This window comes from Eleutherodactylus coqui, chromosome 8 (assembly GCF_035609145.1).
Source record: "Eleutherodactylus coqui strain aEleCoq1 chromosome 8, aEleCoq1.hap1, whole genome shotgun sequence".
In the NCBI taxonomy this organism is placed as follows: domain Eukaryota; kingdom Metazoa; phylum Chordata; class Amphibia; order Anura; family Eleutherodactylidae; genus Eleutherodactylus; species Eleutherodactylus coqui.
This window is the reverse complement of record NC_089844.1, coordinates 157,621,928-157,646,671: the sequence shown is the minus strand read 5'-3', so window position 1 is coordinate 157,646,671 and position 24,744 is coordinate 157,621,928. Positions and strand designations below refer to the sequence as shown.

Below are 24,744 nucleotides of genomic sequence, written 5' to 3'. Positions count from 1 at the left end.
TGCGCTCATCCACTCCCGGCTTGACTACTGCAACTCGCTACTCATTGGCCTCCCCCACACTAGACTCGCTCCGCTCCAATCCATACTAAATGCAGCAGCTAGACTCATTTTTCTATCCAGTCGTTATTCAGACGCCTCTGCATTATGCCAGTCGCTGCATTGGCTGCCCATCCACTGCAGAACTAAATTTAAACTCCTCTACCTCACTCACAAAGCTCTGCATGGCGCTGCGCCACCATACATCGCCTCTCTCCTGTCAGTACACCACCCAGCCCGCTCACTCCGATCGGCTAACACCCTCAGACTAAACACCCCTGTAATACGAACCTCTCATGCTCGCCTACAGGACTTCACTAGAGCAGCACCCATCCTCTGGAATGCTCTACCCCAAGGCATCCGGACAATTCCCGATGCACGAAATTTCAGACGTGCCTTAAAAACGCACCTCTTCAGGGAAGCATACCAAATCCCCTGACCTAGTCCCTCGCCCCTCCCTATGGTGCTCCACCCTGTTTGCCTTCTGATAAATGATCTGTACATAAAATTTCCTACTGCCTGTTTCCCCACCCCTGCACCTCCTGTACCACCCTCAACCCATTTGTGTCTAACCCAATGTACCTTATATTGTAAATTGTTGTATTGTTTTGCATTTATCCATGCCTGAAAGCGCTGCGGAATAAGTTGGCGCTATACAAATAAAGATTATTATTATTAATACTGCTCCCTATGTACAAGAATATAACTACTATAATACTGCTCCTATGTACAATAATATAATTACTATAATACTGCCCCCTATGTACAAGAATATAACTACTATAATACTGCTTCCTATGTACAATAATATAATTACTATAATACTTCCCCTATGTACAAGAATATAACTACTATAATACTGCCCCCTATGTACAAGAATATAACTACTATAATACTGCTCCCCATGTACAAGAATATAACTACTATAATACTGCTTCCTATGTACAATAATATAATTACTATAATACTTCCCCTATGTACAAGAATATAACTATTATAATACTGCCCCCTATGTACAAGAATATAACTACTATACTACTGCCCCCTATGTACAAGAATGTAACTATTATAATACTGACCCCTATGTACAAGAATATAACTACTATAATACTGCCCCCTATGTGCAAGAATATAACTACTATAATACTGCCCCCTATGTACAAGAATATAACTACTATAATACTGCCCCCTATGTGCAAGAATATAACTACTATAATACTGCCCCCTATGTGCAAGAATATAACTACTATAATACTGCCCCCTATGTACAAGAATGTAACTACCATTGACATTACATTGCAGGTAAGATGGGTGTTCCTGAGGATCTGCTCCAGCAGTTGCGGAGCCTGAGGAAGGATGTGGAGAGTTTATTCTCAGAGAATAAAAAGGTCAGTGTTAGGAGACCGAAAAGGATTTTCCTTCATGTCTTGAAGTTTCTGGGCCCTTTTCAATTTCTTTACATTTTCATTTTCAGGACAAGGTGGACTTGAACGCCCTGAAGAGTGGTCTCCAGGATCTGAATATGGCTCTACAACGACTTGACATCAAAACTGAAAAACTGGCAGCAGATCTGGCTGAGACTGCGGTGAGGAAGAAGAAAAGACCGTGAGATTAATGGTTGTAAGATGGGGTGCAAGAGGGACAAGTAGCAACTTGTGGGACACCCCTGACAATGGGTTATGAGAAGCGAAATGTCACCTACAATATATAATAACCTCCAGGGGACAGTAATGAGCTGCGGTATCTAAGACTCCCACGTGTGACACAGTCTCAGAACCGCACAGTATTCCCCATCACTGAATGTCTCTTCTTCTTGCAGACACTTCAGAGTCAGATTGATGAGCTGGAGAAGAAGAAGTTGAATCGGGAGGAGTTGATGTTGGAGTTGGACTTGGTAAGGATTATATTTACAGATCTCATATCATTAGGTCAGGAGTGAAGTCATGGGGGTCCAGAGGAAGCGGGCATGTATTGCCTAAGGGGGCCCAAAGGTCTCTCTACCACATAAGACGACCCCAGCATTATGATGGGACAGATACACTGAGTGGCCCCATAATTAGAGCCCCGGCTCTCTCACAATTGGCGCTTCCCTGTAAAGAAACTAGAGCCATGACTGGAGTGCAGCATGAAACCACGTGACAAGTTTTCCTTGGATCAGTTTCAGTGTGAATTCACATTAGATGGGGGATCCAGTGATCTCAGTTATTCTAACCAGGTCTGGTCATTAGTGGTGGACTAGCCGGGGCCGGGATGTCACTGCCAGCCCTGTGGAGCTTTCTCATGTAAAACTGTGGTGAGTATACTCAGAATGGCGTGATTAAGGAAAAACATCCAGCGAAAGGTGATCCTGTGGCTGGAAACAATTAGTTGCCGAAAGGGGTCAGGAACCGTTCTGACCAACAGGAGCAGCACAGTCAGGAGCAGCCAAGTAGAACGCTGGTACTCCAGTCCGATTGTAGAAGTCACCATTGCTTACAACAGATGACCAGTTTACGCACCATTGTGTCTAAGAGAAACTTCAGTGGGTTAAAACGCGCCAAAATTGTATCACTGGGCAGACGAAAAACATCACCTGATCAGATGGATGCAGATTACTGTTGCACCGTCCTGGTGGGGGGTTAGAATGTGGCGCAAGCAGCATGAACCGATGACCCCTTCCTGGCAGTCTGGAAGAAGTGGAGGGATGATGTGGGGAAGCTTTCTCGGCGCTCCTCTCTGATACTTGTGGATGGACACCACAATGAATTCCTGCAGTTCTGAACGACAGATGAGGTCCAACGTGCTACTAGATGGGGTTTCTAATAAAGTGTCCATTCACTATAATGACACCAGTGCATTTAGCTAATACATCTAGTATATGGTTTGGGACAGCGCCTATGGTGGAATGGGTGGTGAAGCACGCATGTGATTGTGAGCACGTAAATGAAAGGAAGGGAACTTACCTGTCGCCCGCAGGGAAGACCCTGGTAGTGGTCTTTACCAGTTAGCACCGGAATCCCCATCCACTGTAGTATTTCCATATAAAACTTGTCCAGAGATTTAGTCATACAGACTCAAGTCCGTCAAGGTCGAAACTGAACTAAACTATTGAAACAATGTCCGCCCTCGTGAAGCAGGCGACAACCCGCCGCCGGCCGTGACACCAGAGATGACATCGCCTCCCCCCTCCCCCACCCCACCCAACACCGCAGCCTTCTCAATTGTAGTTTGAAGAATAATAGAAGGCAAGAAAGGACCAAACAGACGGGGAACAATATCAGAAAAACTAAGTAGAACTTGTGGAATAATGGCCTTAAGATTTGCAAGGTCTCTTTCTTTTTATTTCCCAAGTGAGATCTAATATCTGAACCTCAGCAGTCTCATTCCCTCCAGCGTGCAAAATGAAAGTGTCAGAGTCAGGTCAAATCCCCTCCTTACTCTTAATCTCAGCTAATAACCTACCCCTTTTTAAACCCCAAACCCCTCCCCCAAAAAATGGGAAATAGAGCCACCCAGTACAAAATTCTGCGTGCAGCTTCTCTCCGCAGCCCTCCGCTGGCCCAAAGTATCCAAATATAACGCTCAACAAATAAACTATCAGCAAATTTGGCCGAACGTACAGCCCAAAGCGCATTACTTAATTACAATAAACTAAACATTTCTTTTAAACTGAAAACGGGAAAGAGAAGAGCCATCAGCAGGGATTACTAGGAAACCACGAGAGTCTACAAAAAACAATAAATTATAGACTAGACGTACTGTAGGTCTAAATTACATGGTAACATCGTATGTTAGGCTGAAGGAAGACAATGTCCATCTAGTTCAGCCTGTTTTAACCCCTCCCCCTTGTTGGTACGGAGGAAGGCAAAAAAAAAAGCTCTTAACGAGCCAATTAGCTGCTAAGGAGGAAAAAAATTCCTTCCTGACTCCATAGTGGCAGCCAGAGTAATCCATGGATCAACATTTGAGATCAACAACCCCGCTGGTTATTTACTATCTATATCCTGTAATATCATAGCGCTCTAGAAAGGCATCTAGTCCCCTCTTACTCCTCTATGGATTTTGCCATCACTACATCCTCAGGCAGAGAGTTCCACAGTCTCACTGCTCTTACAGTAAAGAATCCCCTTCTGTGTTGGTGATAAAACCTGCTTTCTTCTAGACGTAGCGGATGCCCTCTTGTTACCGTCACAGGCCTGGGTATAAACGTCTTTTTTCCAGGGTGAATAATCTCAATTTTGATGCCTCTCTGGGTATTCCAGTCCCGTCATTCCATGTATTAGTTTAGTTGCTCTTCTTTGAACGCCCTCCAGCACTGTAACATCTTTCCTGAGCACCGGTGTCCAGAATTGTACGCAGTATTCCATGTGAGGCCTGACTAGTGCCTTATATAATGTAAGAATAATGTTCTCGTCCTTCGCCCCTATACCTCTTTTTTTTTTAAATTCTTTATTTTGTCATTTTCAATTTCCATGTTTATCACAGTTTCATTCAACGAAAAACGTTTTCTTTAAACATTTTACAACCTTAAGGGCGAGCACCCACTGGCGTTTTTTTACCTGCGTTTTGCGTTTTGCGTTTTTCCTGCACAGGCATAGAGATAACATGTGTTCCTGTCCACTGGCGTTTTTTTTGCGTTGCGTTTGCGTTTTTAACATAGGAACTGTCAGTTGCATATGTGTCCTTATTTTTCTCCTAATGCACCCATGAATGTCAATGGAAATTAACGGAAAAGCCGCGAATACGCCACGAAAAACGCCGCGAAAAACGCGCGGAAAAATCGTGGGAAACGTGGCGAAAACGCTGCGTTTTTTTCCCGCGGAAAACGCAATCGCAAGTGGGTGCTCGCCCTTAAACTAACCAAGTTCTGGTAACATGGGGACACCTCGTCCGCCTCTTGTTACTTTATCTGTGGTCTATTAACTAGAATGAACATTTTCTGCGTTGTGCTTGAACCATTGATACTTCCCACTTCACTGTTATGTGTAGAGCATCATATGGTCCAAGAACTGTCATTTAAGCTTGAACATAGTAGGAGAACAACCTGACATTTAAGGAGGGGGGGGAGGGGGGAGGAAGAGTAGTGGTGGTGGTGGGGGGTGCGGTATCTTACGTGCGTAGCAATTGCCGGTATTCCTCCGAGCTCTGAAACATTATCCAGTGGGACCAAGTCTTCCTAAATTTCTCCTGTCGCCCTTTGAGGGACGCCCTAAGGTCCTCCATCTCCATAATCCGGGCACTGTACTAAGCCATAGGCCCAGTGTGGGCGGGGCTGTCTGCCTCCAAAGTCTGGGGATACAAGATCTCGCTGCACTCACCAGGTAGCACGTCAATGAGTTTTTGTATATTGCTAGTGGTATATCGCTATGGTGCAGGAGAAAGAAAGCGGGGGCCCTTGGAAGCAACCGGTCTGTAAACTTTGACGTAATCCGCCAAACCTCCGACCAGAAGCCTGCCAGGTCCGGACATTCCCAGAACACGTGCAGCAGTGTACCTTGTCCAGTGCCACATCTCCAACATAGATGTGAGACCGAGGGAAATATTGCGTTTAGGAAGGAGGGCACCCTATACCATCACGAGAGAATCTTAAATCCTGATTCCTGTATCTTGCTAGAGATTGATGAGGAATGTGCGATTGTGAATATTCTCTCCCTTTCTTCAGGGGAGAATGTAATCCCGAGTTCCGTCTCCCACTTCTGTATGTAACCTGGTGGTGGCGCCTCCGACTGTGTGTTGAGTATGTTGTATATCCTTGATAGCGTATGTCTGGAGGGACCTTCTTCGTTACAGATGAATTCGTATTGTGTTTTCGGACGCGTGAATGTGTTGGGTCGGGGCAGAGATAAAAGGAAGTGTCTTAATTGGAGAGTTTGCCACAGTGTCAATTGTGCTTTGTCTGCCATTTCTAGTAGGGCGCCCATCGATAGCCATTGGCCATCTTGTAAGAAATGTTCTGCTCGGTACACTCCTTCCGAAAACCAACTTTTGAAAGCCCGCTCTTCTACGCCTGGGGAGAAGGAGGGATTACCCAGGATTGGGAACATTGGGGATGGCTTAGGTGATATGTTCGCCCTGGGGTACATTTGCGCCGCTACTGATAGTGTAGGGCCGATTGCGGGGTGTTGGGTTATTTCTGAGGGGGCCTTCTCTTGCGTCCAAGGTAGCACTACAAGTGGTGTGGGGGTGTGATGTTGCTCTATGTTTACCCATTGTTTAATTGTTGAGTGTCTGTGCCAGTCAATAATACGTGTTAAGTGTGCTGCTTGGTAGTATCTTTTAAAGTTGGGGAGGCCTATCCCCCCCTCATTCTTTGGTCTGGAGAGCGTGTTCCTTGCTATCCGGGTAGGTTTATCTGCCCAGACAAACTTGGTCATCAGAGAGTCCAGGTTTTGGAAAAACTGTTTTGGGATTCGTATGGGGAGGGCCTGAAGCAGGTATAGCACCCTTGGGAGGATATTCATTTTAATTATTGCCCCCCTACCAAACCATGAGAAAAGGCCCTTTGACCAGAAGCTGAGGTCTTGCCTTATTCTACTTAGAAGTGTTGGAAAGTTCGCCGCGTATAACCCCTCAGTTTCGGGCGTCAACTTGATGCCAAGATATTGTATGTGGTCCTGCGCCCATACGAAAGGGAAAGAATCTCGGAACTCAGATACTAAGGTCTGTGGTAGTGATATGTTGAGCGCCGCTGACTTGTTATAGTTGATTTTAAAGTTCGATATAGCAGAGTATTGGTTAATTTCTGCTAGCAAGTTAGGTAGGGATATTCTTGGGTTTGCGACAAAAAATAGATCATCCGCATATGCTGCAATCTTGTGCTCTGTGTTAGACAGCTTGATTCCCTTTATGTCGGGGTTAGCGCGGATATGTCCCAACAGCGGTTCCAGACAGAGGACAAGAATCAGGGGTGACAGTGGGCAACCCTGTCTAGTACCGTTGCCAATCGTAAATGGCGAGGAGAGCTGGCCATTCACTCTGACAGAGGCTGTTGGGTTGGAATATAGGCTCTTCAGCCATGAGATCATGTTTGGCCCAACTCCCGTCCCTATACCTCTTTTAATGCACCCCAAGACTTCATTTGCTTTTACAGCAGCTGACTGACATTGGTTACTCCAGTTTAGTCTACAGTCCACTAGTACCCCCAGGTCTTTTTCCATATCACTTTTCCCTAGCGGTACCCTATTAAGTGTATATTGGTGACATCCGTTTCTCCTGCCCATGTACATAACCCTTACATTTATCAACATTGAACTTCATTTGCCATTTTTCTGCCCAAGCCCCCAGCTTATCTAGGTTCTTTTGTAGTCACACATTGTCCTCCGTTGCATTGATTATATTGTATAATTTTGTATCATCTGCATATATTGATATTTTACTGTCCAGCCCCTCTATCAGGTCATTGATAAATATATTGAACAGAATGGGGCCTAATACTGAGCCCGGTGGCACCCCGCTAGCAACGGTGGCCCAATCAGAGTACGAACCATTTACTACCACCCTCTGCTTTCTATCTCTGAGCCAGTTCTTTATCCAGATACACACATTTTTGCATGGTGTCAAATGCTTTAGAAAAATCCAGATATACGAAATCAATAGACTCTCCCAGGTCCAGCCTAGAGCTTACTTCATCGTAGAAGCTGATCAGATTGGTTTGACATGATCGACCCTTCATGAATCCATGCTGGTGAGGAGTTATTCCCTTGTTCTTCTTGAGGTGCTCATCGATGGCGTCTCTCAAAAATCCCTTGAATATTTTTCCAATTACTGAAGTGAGACTTACTGGCCTGTAGTTACCAGGACCCCTTTTTGGATATTGGAACTACATTGGCAATACGGCAATTCAGTGTCACAACTCTGGTCTTAATAGTGTCCATAAATATAAGAAATAGCAGTCTAGTTATCACGTCACTTAGTTCCCTTAGTACCCTTGGGTGTATTTTATCTGGGCCTGGCGATTTATCAATTTTGATCCTCTTTAACTGGCTCTGCACTTCCTCCTGTGTTCGGCATGCAATATTTAGTGGGGGTTTGTTTTATTCCCCTGCATCTCATGGCATTTCATTTTCATTCGTGAATACATTAGATAAAAAGGCTATTTAATAGATTCATCTTCCCCCCCATCATCTTCTATGGTTTCTCCCACATTATTTGTTAAAGGACTAGTGCTCTCAGTGCAAATCCTTTTACTGTGTATATAATTGAAGAATAGTTTAGTGTTATTTTTGCTTTCCTTGGCGATCAGTCTCTCTGCCTCCTCCTTGGCAGTTTTCTTTACATGATTTATTTTTTTCCCTGTATGATTTTAGCGCTTCTTCACTGCCTTCTTGTTTTAGTAGTTTAAACGCTTTCTTTCTTTCACCTACTGCGCCCCTTACAGTCTTGTTGAGCCACCTATGTTTCCTTCTACTTGTAGTTCTTTTATTTTTAAAGGAAATGAACTGCTCTCATGAGGTAATTAGGATGTTTTTAAACTTTTCCCATTTGTCCTCTGTACTGTTATTTTTGGGGACATTATCCCAATTAATGTTCCCGATAGTAGTTCTGAGCTGATCAAATTTTGCTTTGCTAATGTTTAGTTTTTTCGTCGCTCCCTGATAAAGCTTCTTGTTAAATTACAGCTTAAAATTAATTACATTGTGGTCACTATTTCCTAAGTGTCCCTGCACCTGCACCCCCCCGTGATTATGTCTGGTTTGTTAGTTAGTACCAAGTCCAGAATGGCCCCCCCTCTCGTTGGTTCCCGCACAAGTTGGGTAAGGTAGTTATCCTTAATTGTTCTCAAGAACTTATCACCCCTGTGAGATTTGCAGGTTTCCTCTTCCCATGTTATATCCAGATAATTAAAGTCCCCCATGATAATTACTTTATTGCGCTTTGACACCTCTTCTATCTGCCCTAATAGTAAGGTTTCAGTTTCTTCTGTTGCTTTTGGTGGTCTATAGAAAACTCCTATCAGGATTTTGTTATTTTTTCCCCCTGTATTTCTCCCCACAGAGATTCCACATGTTTATGTCCTGCACCTATATCTTCTCGTAGCTTCGGCATTAAGTAGGATTTAACATTAGAGATGAGCGAGTACTCTCGTCTAAAGCTGATGCTCAAGCAAGCATCGGTCTTCTCGAGTAACTGAATACTCTTCCAAGCAAATGCGGAGGGGTGGCGGGAGGAGCGTTGGGGGGAGAGTGAAAGATCTCTCTCTCTCCCTCCCGTATCTGCTCGGACGAGTATTCAGTTACTCGAGAACACCGATGCTTGCTCGAGCATCAGCCTTAAATGAGCATGCTCGCTCATCTCTATTTAGCATACACACACACTCCTCCTCCTTTCTGGTTCCTTCGGTCTCTTCTGAAGAGATTGTAACCCTGTAAATTCACCGCCCAATCGCACTTATCATTAAGCCATGCTTTTGTTATTCCTACTATATTGTAATTTTCATCAGTCATTCTCACTTCAAGCTCACCCACTTTACCGATCAGACTTCTTGCATTCATTGCCATACAATTTATACGGTTATTTTTGTTCTTTATATTCATTTTGCTACTAATGTTACTATTGTCTGTTCTGTCAGTTCTAACTGTACTAACCCCATCCCCTGCTCGACCCCCTTTTCCATTACTTGGACCCAGGTCACTAACTACACTGTCCACCTCCCTGTTTCTCTTTTTGCCCTCCCCCCCCAGTCCCTAGTTTAAACACTCCTACAGCCTTCTAGCCATCTTCTCCCCCAGCACAGCTGCACCCTCTCCATTAAGATGTAGCCCGTCCCTACGGTAGAGCCTGTAGCCGACAGCGAAGTCTGCCTAGTTCTCCAGGAACCCGAACCCCTCCTTACACCAACTCTGGAGCCACTTGTTTACCTTCCTAAGATCCTGCTGCCTTTCTAGTATGACTTGTGGTGCAGGTAGTATTTCCGAGAAAACTGACTTGGAGGTCCTCGCCCTAAGCTTGGATCCTAGGTCCCTGAAATCGATTTTGAGGGCCCTCCATTGACGTCTACTATGTTCATTGGTGCCAATGTGTACCATGACTGCTAGATCCTCACCAGCCCCTCCCCGTAATCTGTCAATCTTATCCGTGATGTGTCTAACTCGAGCGCCAGGAAGACAACACACCGTTCGACGATCCCGGTCTTTATGGCAGATTGCCCTATCTGTCCTCTGTCCCCCTTATAATTGAATCCCCAACCACTAGGACCCATCCAGCCTGCCCTGCACTCCCCGTCCTCTTCTCAGTGGAGCAGTCATCTCGCTGGCGTTCAGAGGACATGTCGTGCTGCAGTGGTGCTGGCTCTGTAATGGCATCCCCATCATCTGCCAACTTTGCAAACTTGTTGGGTTGTGCCAATTCAGGACCAGCCTTCTTGGTTCTCTTCCCTCTAACCCTCCTTCTAACTATTACCCAGCTAGCTGCCTGTTCTCCTTGCTCTTCCGTACTACCGTCCACTCCCCCACCTCTACCCCAGCGAGTGCTCAGTGAGCAGCAAACTCCCTTCCATGTCAATGGATCTCAATGTTGCCAGTCGCTCATTTAGATCCAGAATTTTGGCTTCTAAATGTGCGATGAGCATGCATTTTACGCAACAGTAAGCACCCTCGACCAGCTGATCAAGGACCGCATGCATTGCACAAGTAGCACACTGGATGGAATTAACCAAACTGTTAACTCGAATCCAAACACCTTGACCCAACCTTTCCATTTTGGATTGACGCAGCAATAATGTAACAAAACCTTCCTGAAACACACAATTTATAGTAATAGAGGGGACAAAGAAACCTTGGACCCAGACACTAACTCACAATGTGAAGCACACCGAAAAAGGCCAATATAAAGGCACAACGAAACAACAACGTTTCGTACTCTGAAAAGCAGCTCTGAAGCAAGACAGATACTAATTCACCTAGTAGCTTAAATGAAATAGGAGACCGACGATCCGGCCCCGACACCTTGCATTCATAGCCTTCACCTAACTGCTTCACCTAAAATAAGAATTAAGGTGGCTTTACATCTGTGCCCAAGGTTCCTTCTTCTTGATCCATTCGGGATGGAACCGAACAGCGCCGGACGGACCCTACTGATTATAATGGGGTCCATCCACTTTCCGCCCAATGTAACCACTTACATTGGTCTTCATCCAAGGTCAAGCAGACGCCTCTACAAAAGCCAGGCCAAGTACTGCCAGAAGCCTGAGACTTTAAATTAGCCGTCGGCCTGTGAGGGAGCATTAAGGTCAACCCGAGGCAGACGTCCTTCACACCCCATTTAACGTTAGGATAAACTGCTAAGTTTGGGCAAAACATTTCATCATACGAATACCAAGAAAGACCGCCAAAATTACGATAAGCTTCTAAAATTATGTCAATATGTTGAAATAACCCAGAAGCAGGGACTTGTGAACGTTCAGACAAAACAGCAGCAAATATACAGAAGGCTTGTAGCCAATTATTAACAGCATTCACAGCAGCTCTCCTGCGCTCGTCTTCCTGGTCATCGAACTCCTTCGCTGATGGCGATGAGGACAGCAATTCCACAAATTCACCACTCTGAGGGAGGCGAACTCCCGAGAGGACGGCTCACACGTCAGTGCCCCCTTCATGCCCACCCGATACCTGCTCCCCTCTCTAAACTGGCTGGACCCGACCCCCATTAGCCAGCACTGGCTCACTGGACACATTAGCTGATACACTAGCCCCGAGGTTCCTGCATCAAAACTTTGTTCAAAGTTACAATATCTAGTATCTCGTTCACGATTACTAGCTACAGGGGAAGAAATAGCACAGCGGGCAGAGACTGACTGCTGCACAACCTTCTTGTGGCCAGCGGTGGTGGGAAGTAGCACCTCTGTCCTCTCGTGGATCAACCTCCAGCACGTCCTGTGCAGAGGCCATCTACTTTTGGTTCCGGGTCACCAACCTTCCCCGCAAGGGTACGAGGGGGTGCCCTGAAATGTCCTCTCCATAGACAGAAAAACCAACCATATTGCCCACTTATCGCCCATGTGGCCCTGCTCCAAAGTGTCCCATTGGCCTTACATTCTACACAGCCGATTGCTCTCCTGGTAGATTTTCTGTGAGAGGGAGGAGCCTCTGAGTGACTAAATGACAGCCAATATGGCCGACTCTGGTCACTGTCCCCAGAAACGGGAAGTAATCTCTTGTAATACATGGACAGAGGTTTCTATGGTTGTTTAGGATCGCCAGCAGTGTAGACGTCTTTTCCTGTATATTATTTGCAGAAAGCAGACAAACGGGCGCTGGCAACCAAGGTGGGTCATGCTGAGCTGGAGGCCGCCATCGGTGGGGTCAATGCTGTACTCGAGGATATGATCAAGAAACTGGCAGCACAAGAGTCTGAGTGGCGAAACATGTTGGCCAAGCTGCTGGCTGGACTGGAGGCCAAGGTAACATACACGTATGCACATATATAGACAACACAATGTAGGGGCTTGATAATACCGGCCTGTGATTGGATGTGGTGCAGTTTCAGTGGTGCATTGTGGGAGATAAAGGCTTACAACAGTTATGATGTCAGCAAGCCGCCCCTTTTAATAAACTTTCCCTAACCTCAGTGACTGTTACTGAGAGACCTTTGTTCCTGCATGTAGTTGAGCAATCGACATCACTAGGAGACGCACTCAGTGTTGTGCTGTCATGTGGAAGCAGGAGATACGTGACCGGCTAACATGGAATCCATCATCCATGCAAAACAAAACACTGTAAGAGCAATCCCGATGAGGTCATCAGAAACCACACGTTGGCATGTTGGTCTTCTATCGCTGGACCCTGTGAGCATGCACTTGTCTCCATTCCCCTTCCCAAGTCAAGACTGTCACACCCAATTCTGTCCTCAGTAACATCATCATACCAGTAGATGGGACACCGCGCCCCACGAGATCACAGCACTCCTCCTGCTCTAACTGTCCCAGATTCAGTCGGACAGTCCCAGATTTTGGGAGCTGTCCCACTGCCTCTGTAGGCAGGAGACAAGTCCCGCAAGGAGTGGAGTAAATGAAAAAAAAAAAAGAAGTGATATTCGCAGTTTTCTTCCTCCCGCTGCTTGGTCCCCCACTCACTTCCAGGTAACGCACTCATGTGACGATCACTGACCTCAGCCATACTAACACTGAGGCTGGGGATTGTTCACTGTGATCACACAATTGCGCTACCTAAAAGTGAGTCGGAGACCAGACCGGTGCAGACCGATTGGCAGGGGGGAGTGCAAGAAGTGAGTATAGGCAGTTTTTAAAATTTGACTGCATAAAAGGAGGCATTAATACTGAGGAGTCACTAAGGGGCATTATTACAGGGTGGGTGAAACTGAGAACTATGAGGAGGTCACTAAGGGACTATTACTGAGCCACTAAGTGTGCTATTATTGTGAGGGGACACTAAGGGACACTATTACTGTGAGGGCATCACTAAGTGGCATAATTACTGTAAGGGGTTCACTAAGGGGCACTATTACTGTTAGACGGGCAGTAGGGTGCACTATTACTGTAAGGGGAACACTAAGAGGCGCTGTTACTGTGAAGGGTACACCAAGGGGTACTATTGCTGTGAGGGGGTCACCAAGAGCCACTATTACTGTGAGGGTGTCACTATGCGGCACTTTTACTGTGAGGGGATGCAAAAGGTGTGACTTAACTTAAAAGGAACATGGCCTAAAGAAAAAAATTGCCGCAGTTTGACAAGTGTAACGCTTCTATTACACATAAGGAGAAGAGCCTGGTTCTCCTTTACACGAGCTGGTGACATCATTAAGCTGGTGACATCATCACCAGCTTGCTCCCACTTGTGCAGCCTGTTTAGACTGCACGATGATAGTTGAGAACCGTTCATTCTCGCTCAGCGTGTTACAACTGTCTGACGAGGGCATGAGCCGGCAACGGTTTTTATGCCGGCTGAAGCTGAGCGACGAGTGAGAACCGCACGATTCCCCTTCATCATTCAGTTCAGTTTCACACGTTTGAGCGATTTTCTGAACGGTAATTGTTTATTGGAAGCGCAGCATTATTGCTCTTCTCGCTGTTGAAGAGTCGGAGGTGTGCCCTGACCCTGAAATAATCTGTGCTGCTGGGAAGCCTGCTCTTCCCACCCCCGCTTGTCTCCATTCCCCTCGGATCAGGACATTGTGTCTGCCATGTCCTGTGTGATCCAAGGCTTTTGCTTCTGTATCTTTTTGTCCCTTCTAGTTGAGTCGCTCAGATTTGGACTCCATTCACAAAGACCTGGAAGATCTTTGGAAGTTCCTTAAGAAGCATCTCAACTCTACCCAAGTCTTTGATCAAGATGGGGCGGCAGGCTCCAGGAAGTGAGTGGTGTGTGTACACAGGGAGCGAACAGAGGACACCTGTAACCACCATATTCTAGTACTGCCCCCTATTAATGTAGGATGGTGTTAGGACAAAGCTTACATAAAGTAACATTATAGTCACCTTCTTCTGTGTCCTCCCACGATCCCTTAGACTGCAGCGCTCTCCAATGGCGGACGTGCCTGTCACTCTATTGAACCTGATCGTCTGGGTTCTTGAATAAAATTCCAGAATGACAGTGAAGACTAATGGCCCATTTACACGCAAAGGTAATCTATCAAACGATTGAAAGTTTCAGTGATCTTTTGTGTGTAAAAGGGCCTTCAGGAGCTGTTTGCAGAGCCCAGCATGTGGTTTTAGCTCTGCACACAACTACATTGTTCTCACAAGCGCTGCTGGCAGAATACAATGTAATCTCCTAACTCCCGCGGAGAACACAGCATGCCGTCTGTTGAGAGATTCCTTATCTCTCTGCGGCTGAATGATGGATTTTAAGCTCACCTAAAAATCATTGTTCAGACGAAAAGTGCACGATGCCCGCGTTTACACGCCGCAATGACTATTGCTCATTTGTGGTAGTTTGAACAAATTTTGATGACAACGCCCAGCACCTGCTACCATGTTGGAAGATAAAGATACCTATATCAAGATACTTCACATACGGAGCAGCCCAAGGCGTAGATCAGCATTAGGCCGGCTTCACATGAGTGCATGCGTATTTACGTATGCCCGAATGCTGCATTTTTGCGGAATGTGTTTTTGTGCACGCATTGGCATATTTTACTGTACTTTTTGTGCCCACAAGGCATGTTCCTTTGCCCACGGAAAACAAAAACACTCCGATTTAAATGGCTAATTAGTCTTTATTAGTCCGAGATGTGTTCTTTTTCCAGCGGAATTACGCAGTGTTTCACGCATCTCCTTGTGTATTGCGCACACGTGGGCACCTCCATTGACGTCTATGGGGACCTTTAGTGCACGAATACACAAGTTTTGCGCATGCAAATTCGCCCGTGTGAAGCCAGCCTTATGCTATAAGATTAAGTAAACCGAGAGGGAAGAAGAACTCCACCGGGGGACAGGAGAAAGGCAGGAAGAGAAGAAAATCTCATGTCCTCATTTTCTGATCAGACTTCTCTTATCCGCAGGAAGCTGTATGAGAGAGTCAAGTGCCTTTCTTGTGACCGTCCTGTAAGCATGGCCACCGGACCGTGAGTACATACACCGATTCCGCATCCAACCGCCATCTAACATCTCTTCCTCAGACGGCAGCTGAAAAAAAAGTGGGAAACCCAATCACATTTTCCTGCCTCTCCCGTTTGCAGGCACCTCGTCACCGTTCGTTCTCTGATGTCCCGGACCACCGCCAACAGTGGAGACTATGGCAAGAATGTTGGGTATGTGCGTGTCGGGCGGCGATATAAAACATCATAATACTGTTACATTATTAAAGGGGCGGGGCTGTAATAACTTTCCATTCCTGTGGGACCTTGGTAAAAAAATGTCATGGCCCTCGCATACCGTGCATTGAGCGTGTGAGGGTGATGCGATTTTTTTTCCCATTCAAGCCTATGAGAAACACTTGCGATTTTTTTCACGTGCGTGAAGAGCACAATTTCACCGAAGTGATGCGATTTTTAATTAAAAATCATGTTGCCAAGTGCGATATCGCGCGCGCCCGTGTGAATGTAGGCATGGGCACTCCGTCCGTGTGGTGTGCGACGTACGGGCATAAATCACACAGCTACATGTTCTCCTGCGACACAGATACAATAATAGTAGATGCTGTGATTCTTCCGTCTGGCAGCAGCGCCCGCGTAAATAGACCCACTGGAAACAATGGATTCTATTATTGGGCATTTCGGAACACACAGACTCACGCGATTTCATCGCCCACGTGAACGCACCCTTAGGCCGGATTCCCACCACTGTATTTGTGTACACAATATGTAGTGAATATAGTTCATTGATTTCAATGGGTTCATTCGCAGCCACGTGTTTTGCGCTGTTGCAAACATAAAAAAAAGCAGTTTCTTCTACTTTCCTGCGCATTTGTATAGGGAACGAGAACATTTTGAAGGCATGAAACGAATTGGCCATTTCAATAGCTGACAGCATTGTTAAAGCCCATGGAGCACACAGACAATCCACTGCCCAAACATCCAGAAGATGGCAAGAAGAGGATCCAGCATCCAGAAAAATCACGGCTTTATTGAGACATTAAAATCCCAGCCGGAAGGACATACAATGGTGTGACAAGCTTACGCGTTTCAAGCTGTGACAGCAGCTCCTAGTCACAGCATAAGAACATGGCGCACCCGCTCCGTTTAAAAAGAAACAACCAATAAACAAACAAAAAAGTAATCATGTGACCAAGCAGAAAAAAAAAAAGGGAGAGAGAACACCTAGCAGTTAACCCTCAGTAGTCCAAATCAAGTCAGATCTCTTATTTAAGCCAAGGGTGGTGCTGGTTTTCATCCCAAAAGTCCAGCATGTTTCTCTATTAGGTAATTTCTGATGGTGGTCACCTTCCCCAATGGGACGACTGACCCACTCAATGCCTGCAGCATGGGGAGATTAAAAATTACCAGTATGCAAGTTAAAAAAAATGCACAAAAACATTCCTGGATGCCCCATTTGGCGCACCCCGTTCTTATGCTATGACAGCTTGAAACACGTCAGATTGTCGCGCCACTGTATGTCCATAGATCTCAATAAAGCCATGATTTATGAATGCCGGATCCTCTTCTTGTTGTTTTCTGCAATTAATTCGGTTCAAATCCGTGCATCCTGCTGGTCCATTTTCTTCCAAATATACATCTGTATGAATAAGCTCTTAAAAGACTCCAGAATGCCAAATCTACCTATATACAGCACTGCTTGTATGACCATACCTCTGATGGAAGCTTAGTTTTGCCACCTGGCCAATATACCAAACTACTGTAGGTTACCACATATGTTGGATCAACCCCTTCCCTGACCTAGACCTCCACGGATGCTTACACTCACCCCTTTCTTGCTCTAGCCCACCATGAACACTTACATTAATAATTTTCCTGCTCTAGACCACCAAGTGTTTTGACATTAACCCCTTTACTGCCACCTAGGAGGCTTACATTAACCTATTTACTACCCTGGACCACCAGAGATACTTACAGTAACCCCTACATTGCTCTACATCACCAGGAGAATTTAAATCCCCAGAGCCTGCAGGCAGAAGACAATGAGGGGGAACCGACATCTTGAGCTAGAAACACGTACATCAATAGAAACACTCTGCACTTTGGGGGTCTATCTGCATCTGTCCTACATGTATATACAGGACCCTCAGGGCATACAGAGGCCCAGATTAGAGCACACAATATACACTGCGCCGATTCACTCTGTATTCATGTGGGCTTTTCTTTTCAGAGATCCCCCACACATGACTGACACCGAGTTCCAGTACAGCGAGTCCCCAAGACCCCACACAGCCTGCTCGATCCAGCGAAAGGCATCCCGCAACCAAAACCTCACCACAGTCTACCCATACGGAGACCCTGGACAAGTCCAGTACAAGAACGTAAGTGCGGAGGACATTAGTGTGATTCTCCATTTATCTGTCCATCCATAGTGCTGCATACACAGGCAACAATGGGTTAACAAAAAAAATAAAAATACAACAAAAGATATATTTCTTTCGCCCGATGTCTCACAGTCAGAGTTTGACCTGATGGGGATTGACGGAGTAATGTACAAAGGACGGATGGACAAGAGCTGCGTGGCTTACATTCCCGAGAGGGAGACGTCCGGTGAGTGTCAGCTCTGCAGCCCAACCTATTTTTCCTCCTTTGCCTCATTGATTCTGGATTGACGCATCTCTTCTCCTCAGCAGTAAAGACCCCACAGCCGCCATACAGGTTTACAATGGAAAGAGCGCGCTCTGCCAACCCCCACTACAGGAACAACAGCGCCCCCACCTCACGTAAGGCATACAAGCGTGTAAAAACAATGCGTAAAAAGGCTTATGCCCGTGTGAATGAACCCTTAGGGTACTATTACACAAGTGCCAACGACTGCCGCTGGCACTTTCCTGACAACTGCCAGGCTGAACCTGCGAGTGCAGCCTGTCAATTAGAGCCATTAAGTACTCGTTAATGGCGTATAATAGCGCCAATTGCCAAGCTGCACCTAGGTTAGTAGGTGTGACCCTGCAATTGTTGCGAAAACCAAAATTGCTGGCGCTCATCGAATAGCAGTTTCAGGCCGGTGTCACACGGGCGCGCAACATGCAGTGAATAGAACCCATTGAGAGGGCAGATACGTGATTTTAACCTACCTCCCTCCCCTCACAGGACCTCCCAGTCACTCCGCGCTGTCGTCCCGCACCGCATTCCAAGCGCCATCGACCACGGACGTCACACAGCCCACGTTTCATGTGCCCACAGACCTTCTGCAGCAACCAATCAACGGTGAGGAGCAGTCGGTCTGACCTACGGGCCTTCAGAGACCATTACCCCCAATGCGGCCCCTGTTGCCCCCCGCTGGTCTCCCCCCCCCAGGACTTTATCACTGCAGCTGTTATTCTCTCTCATGTATAGCATAAGCCTAAGATTCGTCACCTGCCGTATAATAAATATGTACTATTCATCGGACACAGGAGCGGGTCCTGTACGGGCGGGCAGATGCCGTCAGTCTCCTCTGTCGCAGCCTGTCTCGCCAACTCGGGCCGTCCGCGGTTACACGTTAACCGGACACAATGTGAGGACGGCAATTCCATATCTCACTTCTAGGGAGAGATACGACCATCTAGATGAAGCGGGCCGGACACTGATGATCTATGGGTGTTGCCGTCAGCGTCTCAGTAGTGCAGCCTCAGGCTTTGGGTCATTCCTCGTATCTCGGCCTAGAAGTGGCACATTTACACTAGACGGCCGTGTAGATTCCTCGGACAGACGACAGATCGGGGCGACGGGTCACCATGTGCAAAAGATTAAAGGATTTATTGTCGTCTACTCGTAAAACCGCTACAGGAACGTCTGTATTAAATGACATCAAAGGGTTAAATGACATCCAAAAAACACACAACACCCCTACACCGTGAGCCCCGCAGGAGGGTGCGAGGCCTGCGGACGCTCTGCACCAGCATACAGTGCGGCATGAGGTATGGCTGACGTCCGGGCGGCTCTGCCCTCTATCATGCAGAGCGTCTCTCTAGCGGAGGCCGGTGGATGGAGCGGTGCAAAATGCTCTGCAGGCAAGTGAGGTAATAGAGTGTCAGAAGGTAGAGCGCTGCCAGTTGTATTGCTAAGGTGAGCTCCCTGCCGCCTCTACGGAGCAATACTCTCAAGGTCTGTGGCAGTTCACGCGGCTGAATGAAGTCTACACGCCCCAACCTGCCTCCTTCATGGTTTCCGGCGGTCCCTGGCGCCTCATCTCTCGGCTTCGGCTGCTGGGTTCACGTCCGCACCTCTGGGGTTGTTAGAGTGCTGTGCCCCTCCGGGGAAGGTCATGCCCATGCCCGGCTGCTGGCACCTGGGGTCTTGGGGAAAATGGCTGCTGCTACCTCCTTGCTGGAGCGGTGGCGATGTGGCCAAGGAAGAGAGGTATCCGCTTTCCGAGGCTTTAAGACGGGAAAACATGGTGAGTGCATCGGGGAAGTTAGGAGGGGTCGCTGGAGTGTTGGCAGGAGTCCCCATCTAAGAAGAAAGGAGAACAGAACGAGCAGTGATGTGGTGATGGGCACAGCAGATGCCCACATTATGGGTCAATGTAAGACAATACTAGTGGTCTGCAAACTGGAACTTACCGGGTGGCTGTGAAACCGCAACTCCCAGCGTGCCATTATAGTATGCAGCTGCCAAAGCATGCTGGGAGTTGTAGTTTCACAACAGCCCAAAAGCCCCAGGTTGCAGATAACTGGGCTATCTCATACAGCCTTTTCTTTCTTATTTGATTCCATCCCTCTGCTTGCTGTCAACGAACAGGGAGCATTCTAGTTTACAACCAGAGGCTGAAAATCTGTCCCGTCCCGACATATACGCACCAGCGGGAGGCGCTGTCGACCTTGATCTGACTACGGGGCCCTAAGGACACATTAAGCACCTATGGATGGAGAACATGTAGTAAACCCAACCTTACATGTATCGCCTGATGTCCCGGCTATTCAGCTCATGGAGGTTTGTCTAGACTGGGTACAACTGCAACAAACCCTCCGCTGTGAGAAGTATGTAACTATAAACAAGTAGAGCTTCATTCATTGACAGCAAGCAGAGAAGGGTGAGGAACTGAAGTACTTGGTATTCAGCGTTAAGGCTTTCTCTATATACAGCTGATCCTGCGCCGGATGTTGAGCAACTTTGTAAATACTGATCTGGAGTTACATGACCTCCCTGCTCCAGTCACCTCCAGAGCTGCATTCACAAGTCCAATGGCTGAGAAGGCAGGAGGAACGGGTTAAACCCCAGCCTGTCGCAACACCCCGTTACCCCAACTTACCACCTGGTGATGCGGTATATACGGGTGGTTCGTCTCCTGGAAGAAGGCGCTGAGAGCAGTCTGTAGGGAGGGGACAAGCGGGAAAACGGTCACATGAAAATAACGCGTAGCGTCACTTTAAATTTATTCAGCTCTTCCGGATCTTCTGGGAAAGCTGGGTGGCCATGATCCTGGCCTCTAGCGCATCACCCAGCTTTCCCAGGCTCCCGAACACCAAATTTGCTCTGTTCTGGGAAAGTTAGACAACAACCCTTGTGGTAGCGGTGGCCATGTTGGTTGTCAGATACGGAAAGCGGCTAGATATGAATTTACAGCTCAGTGCATGCTGGGAGTTGTAGTTTCCCCAAGAGCCGATATGTCGTAGGGGGTCAAACGGGGCAGCGGCCGCCCTCACCTCATACTGCCAGTGTGCTGCCCGTAGCAGCTGCTCGGCCTGGTCCGTGGCACATCCGGCCGCCAGCACAAACTGGGACACCAATAGCTGCTGCTTCAACTGCTCAATGTCCCCGGACATCCCGACGGCGTCACAGCGCGACCGATCACGGGTCACTATTCGCCACCGGAGTCACGGTCACTATTCCACTCTGCAACACGAGAAAGAAGAAACAAAATCAGATCAATGCTACATCTAGGGTGGCATGAAGGGTGGCACACGGGGCAGCAGCGCCAACGCCCCGGGTACACAGGGCTCACGTAGAGGGGGGAAGACATACAAGGCTGCGCACACTCCCGTACAGCCGGGTTACATACATTTATAAACACAACATCACACACTCACTGCCTCCCAACTGCTGCCCATCAGCCGGATCCTGCCCAGAGGAGGCGGGGCCAGCAATGCATCATGGGAGTTGTAGTTTTATCCCACTGCTCCTCTGCAGTCCCAGCAGGCGAGGAAGGGAGACGCTCCACCAAGGGGTGTTACTGCCCGATGGCGGAGAAGTTGTACTGTGCTGTATATAGTGACATCGGTACTGCCATACTGTGCGAGCACAGAAACAAATACAGGGGAGGACAAAAATATGGAAACAGTACGAAATGCATGGCATTTAATCAGTAGCACTGAGCTGCTTTTGACCCCTGCTTGGCTGAGAGCTTTGCTGCCAAATTTGTCTTTACCTCACCTCTTGCCCTGCTCGGGTGAGTTTTGGGAGCCGGCTGGTAAAAGCAGCTTAGTAGCTCTAACCCCCAACCAATGGGATCTTCTTGCTCGGGGTAGATCTTCACCTCTGCCCCGCAGCATCTGTGTCATATTACCTCCACTTGATATCGGTCTCTACAGGTCTTATTGAAGTATGATTTATGAGCCCCGGTAATTTAGGGCATGCACTTCGCACAGTGCTTCCAGATTTCTGCACACCCCTGAACCTATAAGGGGGGATCCTGTGAGAAGTTGTACTGTGCAGTTTAACAGCAGCGGTGCCATATTGTGCTGAGGACATCTAACAGCATAAACACAAGTACATACACCCATTGGGGTGCGAGAAGTTGTACAGTGCAGCCCAACAGGGGACTGATGGGAAGTTATACTGTGCAGCCCAACAGGGGACCGATGGGAAGTTGTACAGTGCATCCCAACAGGGGACCGATGGGAAGTTATACTGTGCAGCCCAACAGGGGACCGATGGGAAGTTGTACAGTGCAGCCCAACAAGGGATCAATGGGAAGTTACATGGTGCAGCCCAACAGGGGATCAATGGGAAGTTACATGGTGCAGCCCAACAGGGGATCAATGGGGAGTTATACTGTGCAGCCCAACAGGGGACGATGGGGAGTTATACTGTGCAGCCCAACAGGGGACGATGGGGAGTTATACTGTGCAGCCCAACAGGGGACCGATGGGGAGTTATACTGTGCAGCCCAACAGGGGACCGATGGGGAGTTATACTGTGCAGCCCAACAGGGGACCGATGGGAAGTTGTACAGTGCAGCCCAACAAGGGATCAATGGGAAGTTACATGGTGCAGCCCAACAAGGGATCAATGGGAAGTTACATAGTGCAGCCCAACAGGGGATCAATGGGGAGTTATACTGTGCAGCCCAACAGGGGATCAATGGGAAGTTACATGTTGCAGCCCAACAAGGGATCAATGGGAAGTTACATAGTGCAGCCCAACAGGGGATCAATGGGAAGTTGTACTGTGCAGCCCAACAGGTGCTCGGTGGTAAGTTACACTGTGCATCTTAACAGAGGACTGGTGGGAAGTTGTACTGTGCATTCCAACAGGAGACTGGTGGAAAGTTATATGGTGCATCCCAAAAGGAAACCGGTGGGAAGTTGTACTGTGCTCCCCAACAGGGGACCAATGGGGAGTTGTACTGTGAAGCCCAACAGGGGACCGCTGGGAAGTTGTACTGTGCAGCCCAACAGGGAAATGGTGGGAAGTTGTACTGTGCAGCCCAACAGGGAAATGGTGGGAAGTTGTATTCTGCAGCCAAACAGGGGATCAATGAGAAGTTGTACTGTGCACCCCTGCAGGGGATCGGTGGAAAGTTGCATTGTGCATCCCAACAGGGGACCAGTGGGAAGTTGTATTGTGCAGCCCAACAGCCACTAGTGCAGACAGACAGAACACGGTGATATTGCCGGCTCAGCACAGACATCCCGCAGGCCGCAGCGGAGGACAGCCGGCACACGGCGCGGGGCAGCACCCAACAACGTGTACTGTACAAGGGGAAAAGCTCGCGGACTTGCAGCATCACACGCCTGACTAGCAGCACATGTTCCACTCACCAGGAACTACATCTCCCGGCATGCTCTGCTTTGTTTGTATAGTGAGCTCATCATGTGGCCTCAGCTCTCAGCTAATAGCAGCGTTAGCTGTGGCAGTGTCAGACCATATAAGGTAAACATCCCGCTCACCAATAGCAGAGGAGGACTCGGCACTGTGGGCGTGGCCTGCGGGTGATGAACAGCTCGGGCTGTGGAGGGTTTCCTGGGTTGGTGATGACGTCATTAAGTCGCTTAGGAGGCTGTCAGCGCCCCCTGTGGCCTCCTTGGAGCTGCTGCCGGTATAAGTGGAGACCTGTAAAATCTGCAACAGACAACCACCGCTGCAGGGATGTAACTCATATAATAGTATGGGAAACAGTCAGCAGGCTGGTAGAAAGAAAACCCCAGCAAGTATAAGTCACAAGGAGGAGCTAGGTACATTTATTTGCATCACATGACTGTACAGAGTGCAGCTCTGGAGTATCATACTGAATTAGTAATGTATGTACACAGTGACTCAACCAGCAGAATAGTGAGTGCAGCTCTGGAGTATAATATAGCATGTAACTCAGGATCAGTACAGGATAAGTAATGTATGTACACAGTTACTCCACCAGCAGAATAGTGAGTGCAGCTCTGCAGTATAATACAGGATGTAACTCAGGATCAGTACAGGATAAGTAATGTATGTACACAGTGACTCCACCAGCAGAATAGTGAGTGCAGCTCTGGAGTATAATACAGGATATAACCCAGGATCAGTACAGGATAAGTAATGTATGTACACAGTGACTCTACCAGCAGAACAGTGAGTGCAGCTCTGGAGTATAATACAGCATGTAACTCAGGATCAGTAGAGGATAAGTAATGTATGTACACAGTGACTCCACCAGCAGAATAGTGAGTGCAGCTCTGGAGTATAATACAGGATGTAACTCATGATCAGTACAGGATAAGTAATGTATGTACACAGTGACTCCGCCAGCAGAATAGTGAGTGCAGCTCTGGAGTATAATATAGGTTGTAACTCAGGACCAGTACAGGATAAGTAATGTATGTACACAGTGACTCCACCAGCAGAATAGTGAGTGCAGCTCTGGAGTATAATATAGGTTGTAACTCAGGACCAGTACAGGATAAGTAATCTATGTACACAGTGACTCTACCAGCAGAATAGTGAGTGCAGCTCTGGAGTATAATATAGGTTGTAACTCAGGACCAGTACAGGATAAGT

General features: G+C 47.5%; 2 protein-coding genes across 4 annotated transcripts in view; one reads left to right on the top strand and one right to left on the bottom strand.

The window, feature by feature from the left end:
• The window catches only part of C8H16orf96 (chromosome 8 C16orf96 homolog), a 32,261-nt gene extending 12,946 nt beyond the window's left edge, over positions 1-19,315 (top strand). The window contains exons 7-17 of one of the 2 annotated variants that reach the window (XM_066576753.1): positions 1,339-1,424; positions 1,511-1,621; positions 1,856-1,930; positions 12,248-12,412; positions 14,204-14,322; positions 15,472-15,534; positions 15,649-15,720; positions 17,735-17,885; positions 18,021-18,114; positions 18,198-18,287; positions 18,658-19,315. In XM_066576753.1, coding sequence (XP_066432850.1) covers positions 1,339-1,424; positions 1,511-1,621; positions 1,856-1,930; positions 12,248-12,412; positions 14,204-14,322; positions 15,472-15,534; positions 15,649-15,720; positions 17,735-17,885; positions 18,021-18,114; positions 18,198-18,287; positions 18,658-18,794 — 1,163 coding nt within the window. In that variant the 3' untranslated portion in view covers positions 18,795-19,315. Of the gene's footprint in view, positions 1-1,338; positions 1,425-1,510; positions 1,622-1,855; positions 1,931-12,247; positions 12,413-14,203; positions 14,323-15,471; positions 15,535-15,648; positions 15,721-17,734; positions 17,886-18,020; positions 18,115-18,194; positions 18,288-18,657 lie in introns of both variants that reach the window. The other variant, XM_066576752.1, reaches the window with a different exon arrangement.
• On the bottom strand, positions 19,287-21,639 carry LOC136577054 (UBA-like domain-containing protein 1). Of its 2 annotated transcripts, none has more exons than XM_066576755.1 (4): positions 21,579-21,639; positions 21,195-21,384; positions 20,801-20,860; positions 19,287-20,001 (listed from the first exon to the last, which is right to left on the bottom strand). In XM_066576755.1, exons 2-4 carry the CDS (start codon positions 21,312-21,314, stop codon positions 19,735-19,737), a joined length of 447 nt encoding a protein of 148 aa, XP_066432852.1. In that variant the 5' UTR covers positions 21,315-21,384; positions 21,579-21,639; the 3' UTR covers positions 19,287-19,734. The 2 variants fall into 2 exon arrangements, with proteins under 2 accessions (XP_066432852.1, XP_066432853.1); XM_066576756.1 differs by lacking the exon at positions 21,579-21,639 and adding an exon at positions 21,551-21,572.
• Positions 21,640-24,744: the final 3,105 nt, after the last annotated feature.

Excerpts from the sequence above, each read along its gene's own strand:
- LOC136577054 (XM_066576755.1), bottom strand. The coding sequence starts at position 21,314 with ATGTCCGGGGACATTGAGCAGTTGAAGCAGCAGCTATTGGTGTCCCAG. Across the intron at positions 20,861-21,194 it reads CAGCACACTGGCAGTATGAG|ACTGCTCTCAGCGCCTTCTT; the intron begins GTGAGGGCGGCC and ends CCCTCCCTACAG. Across the intron at positions 20,002-20,800 it reads ATATACCGCATCACCAGGTG|ATGGGGACTCCTGCCAACAC; the intron begins GTAAGTTGGGGT and ends CTTTCTTCTTAG.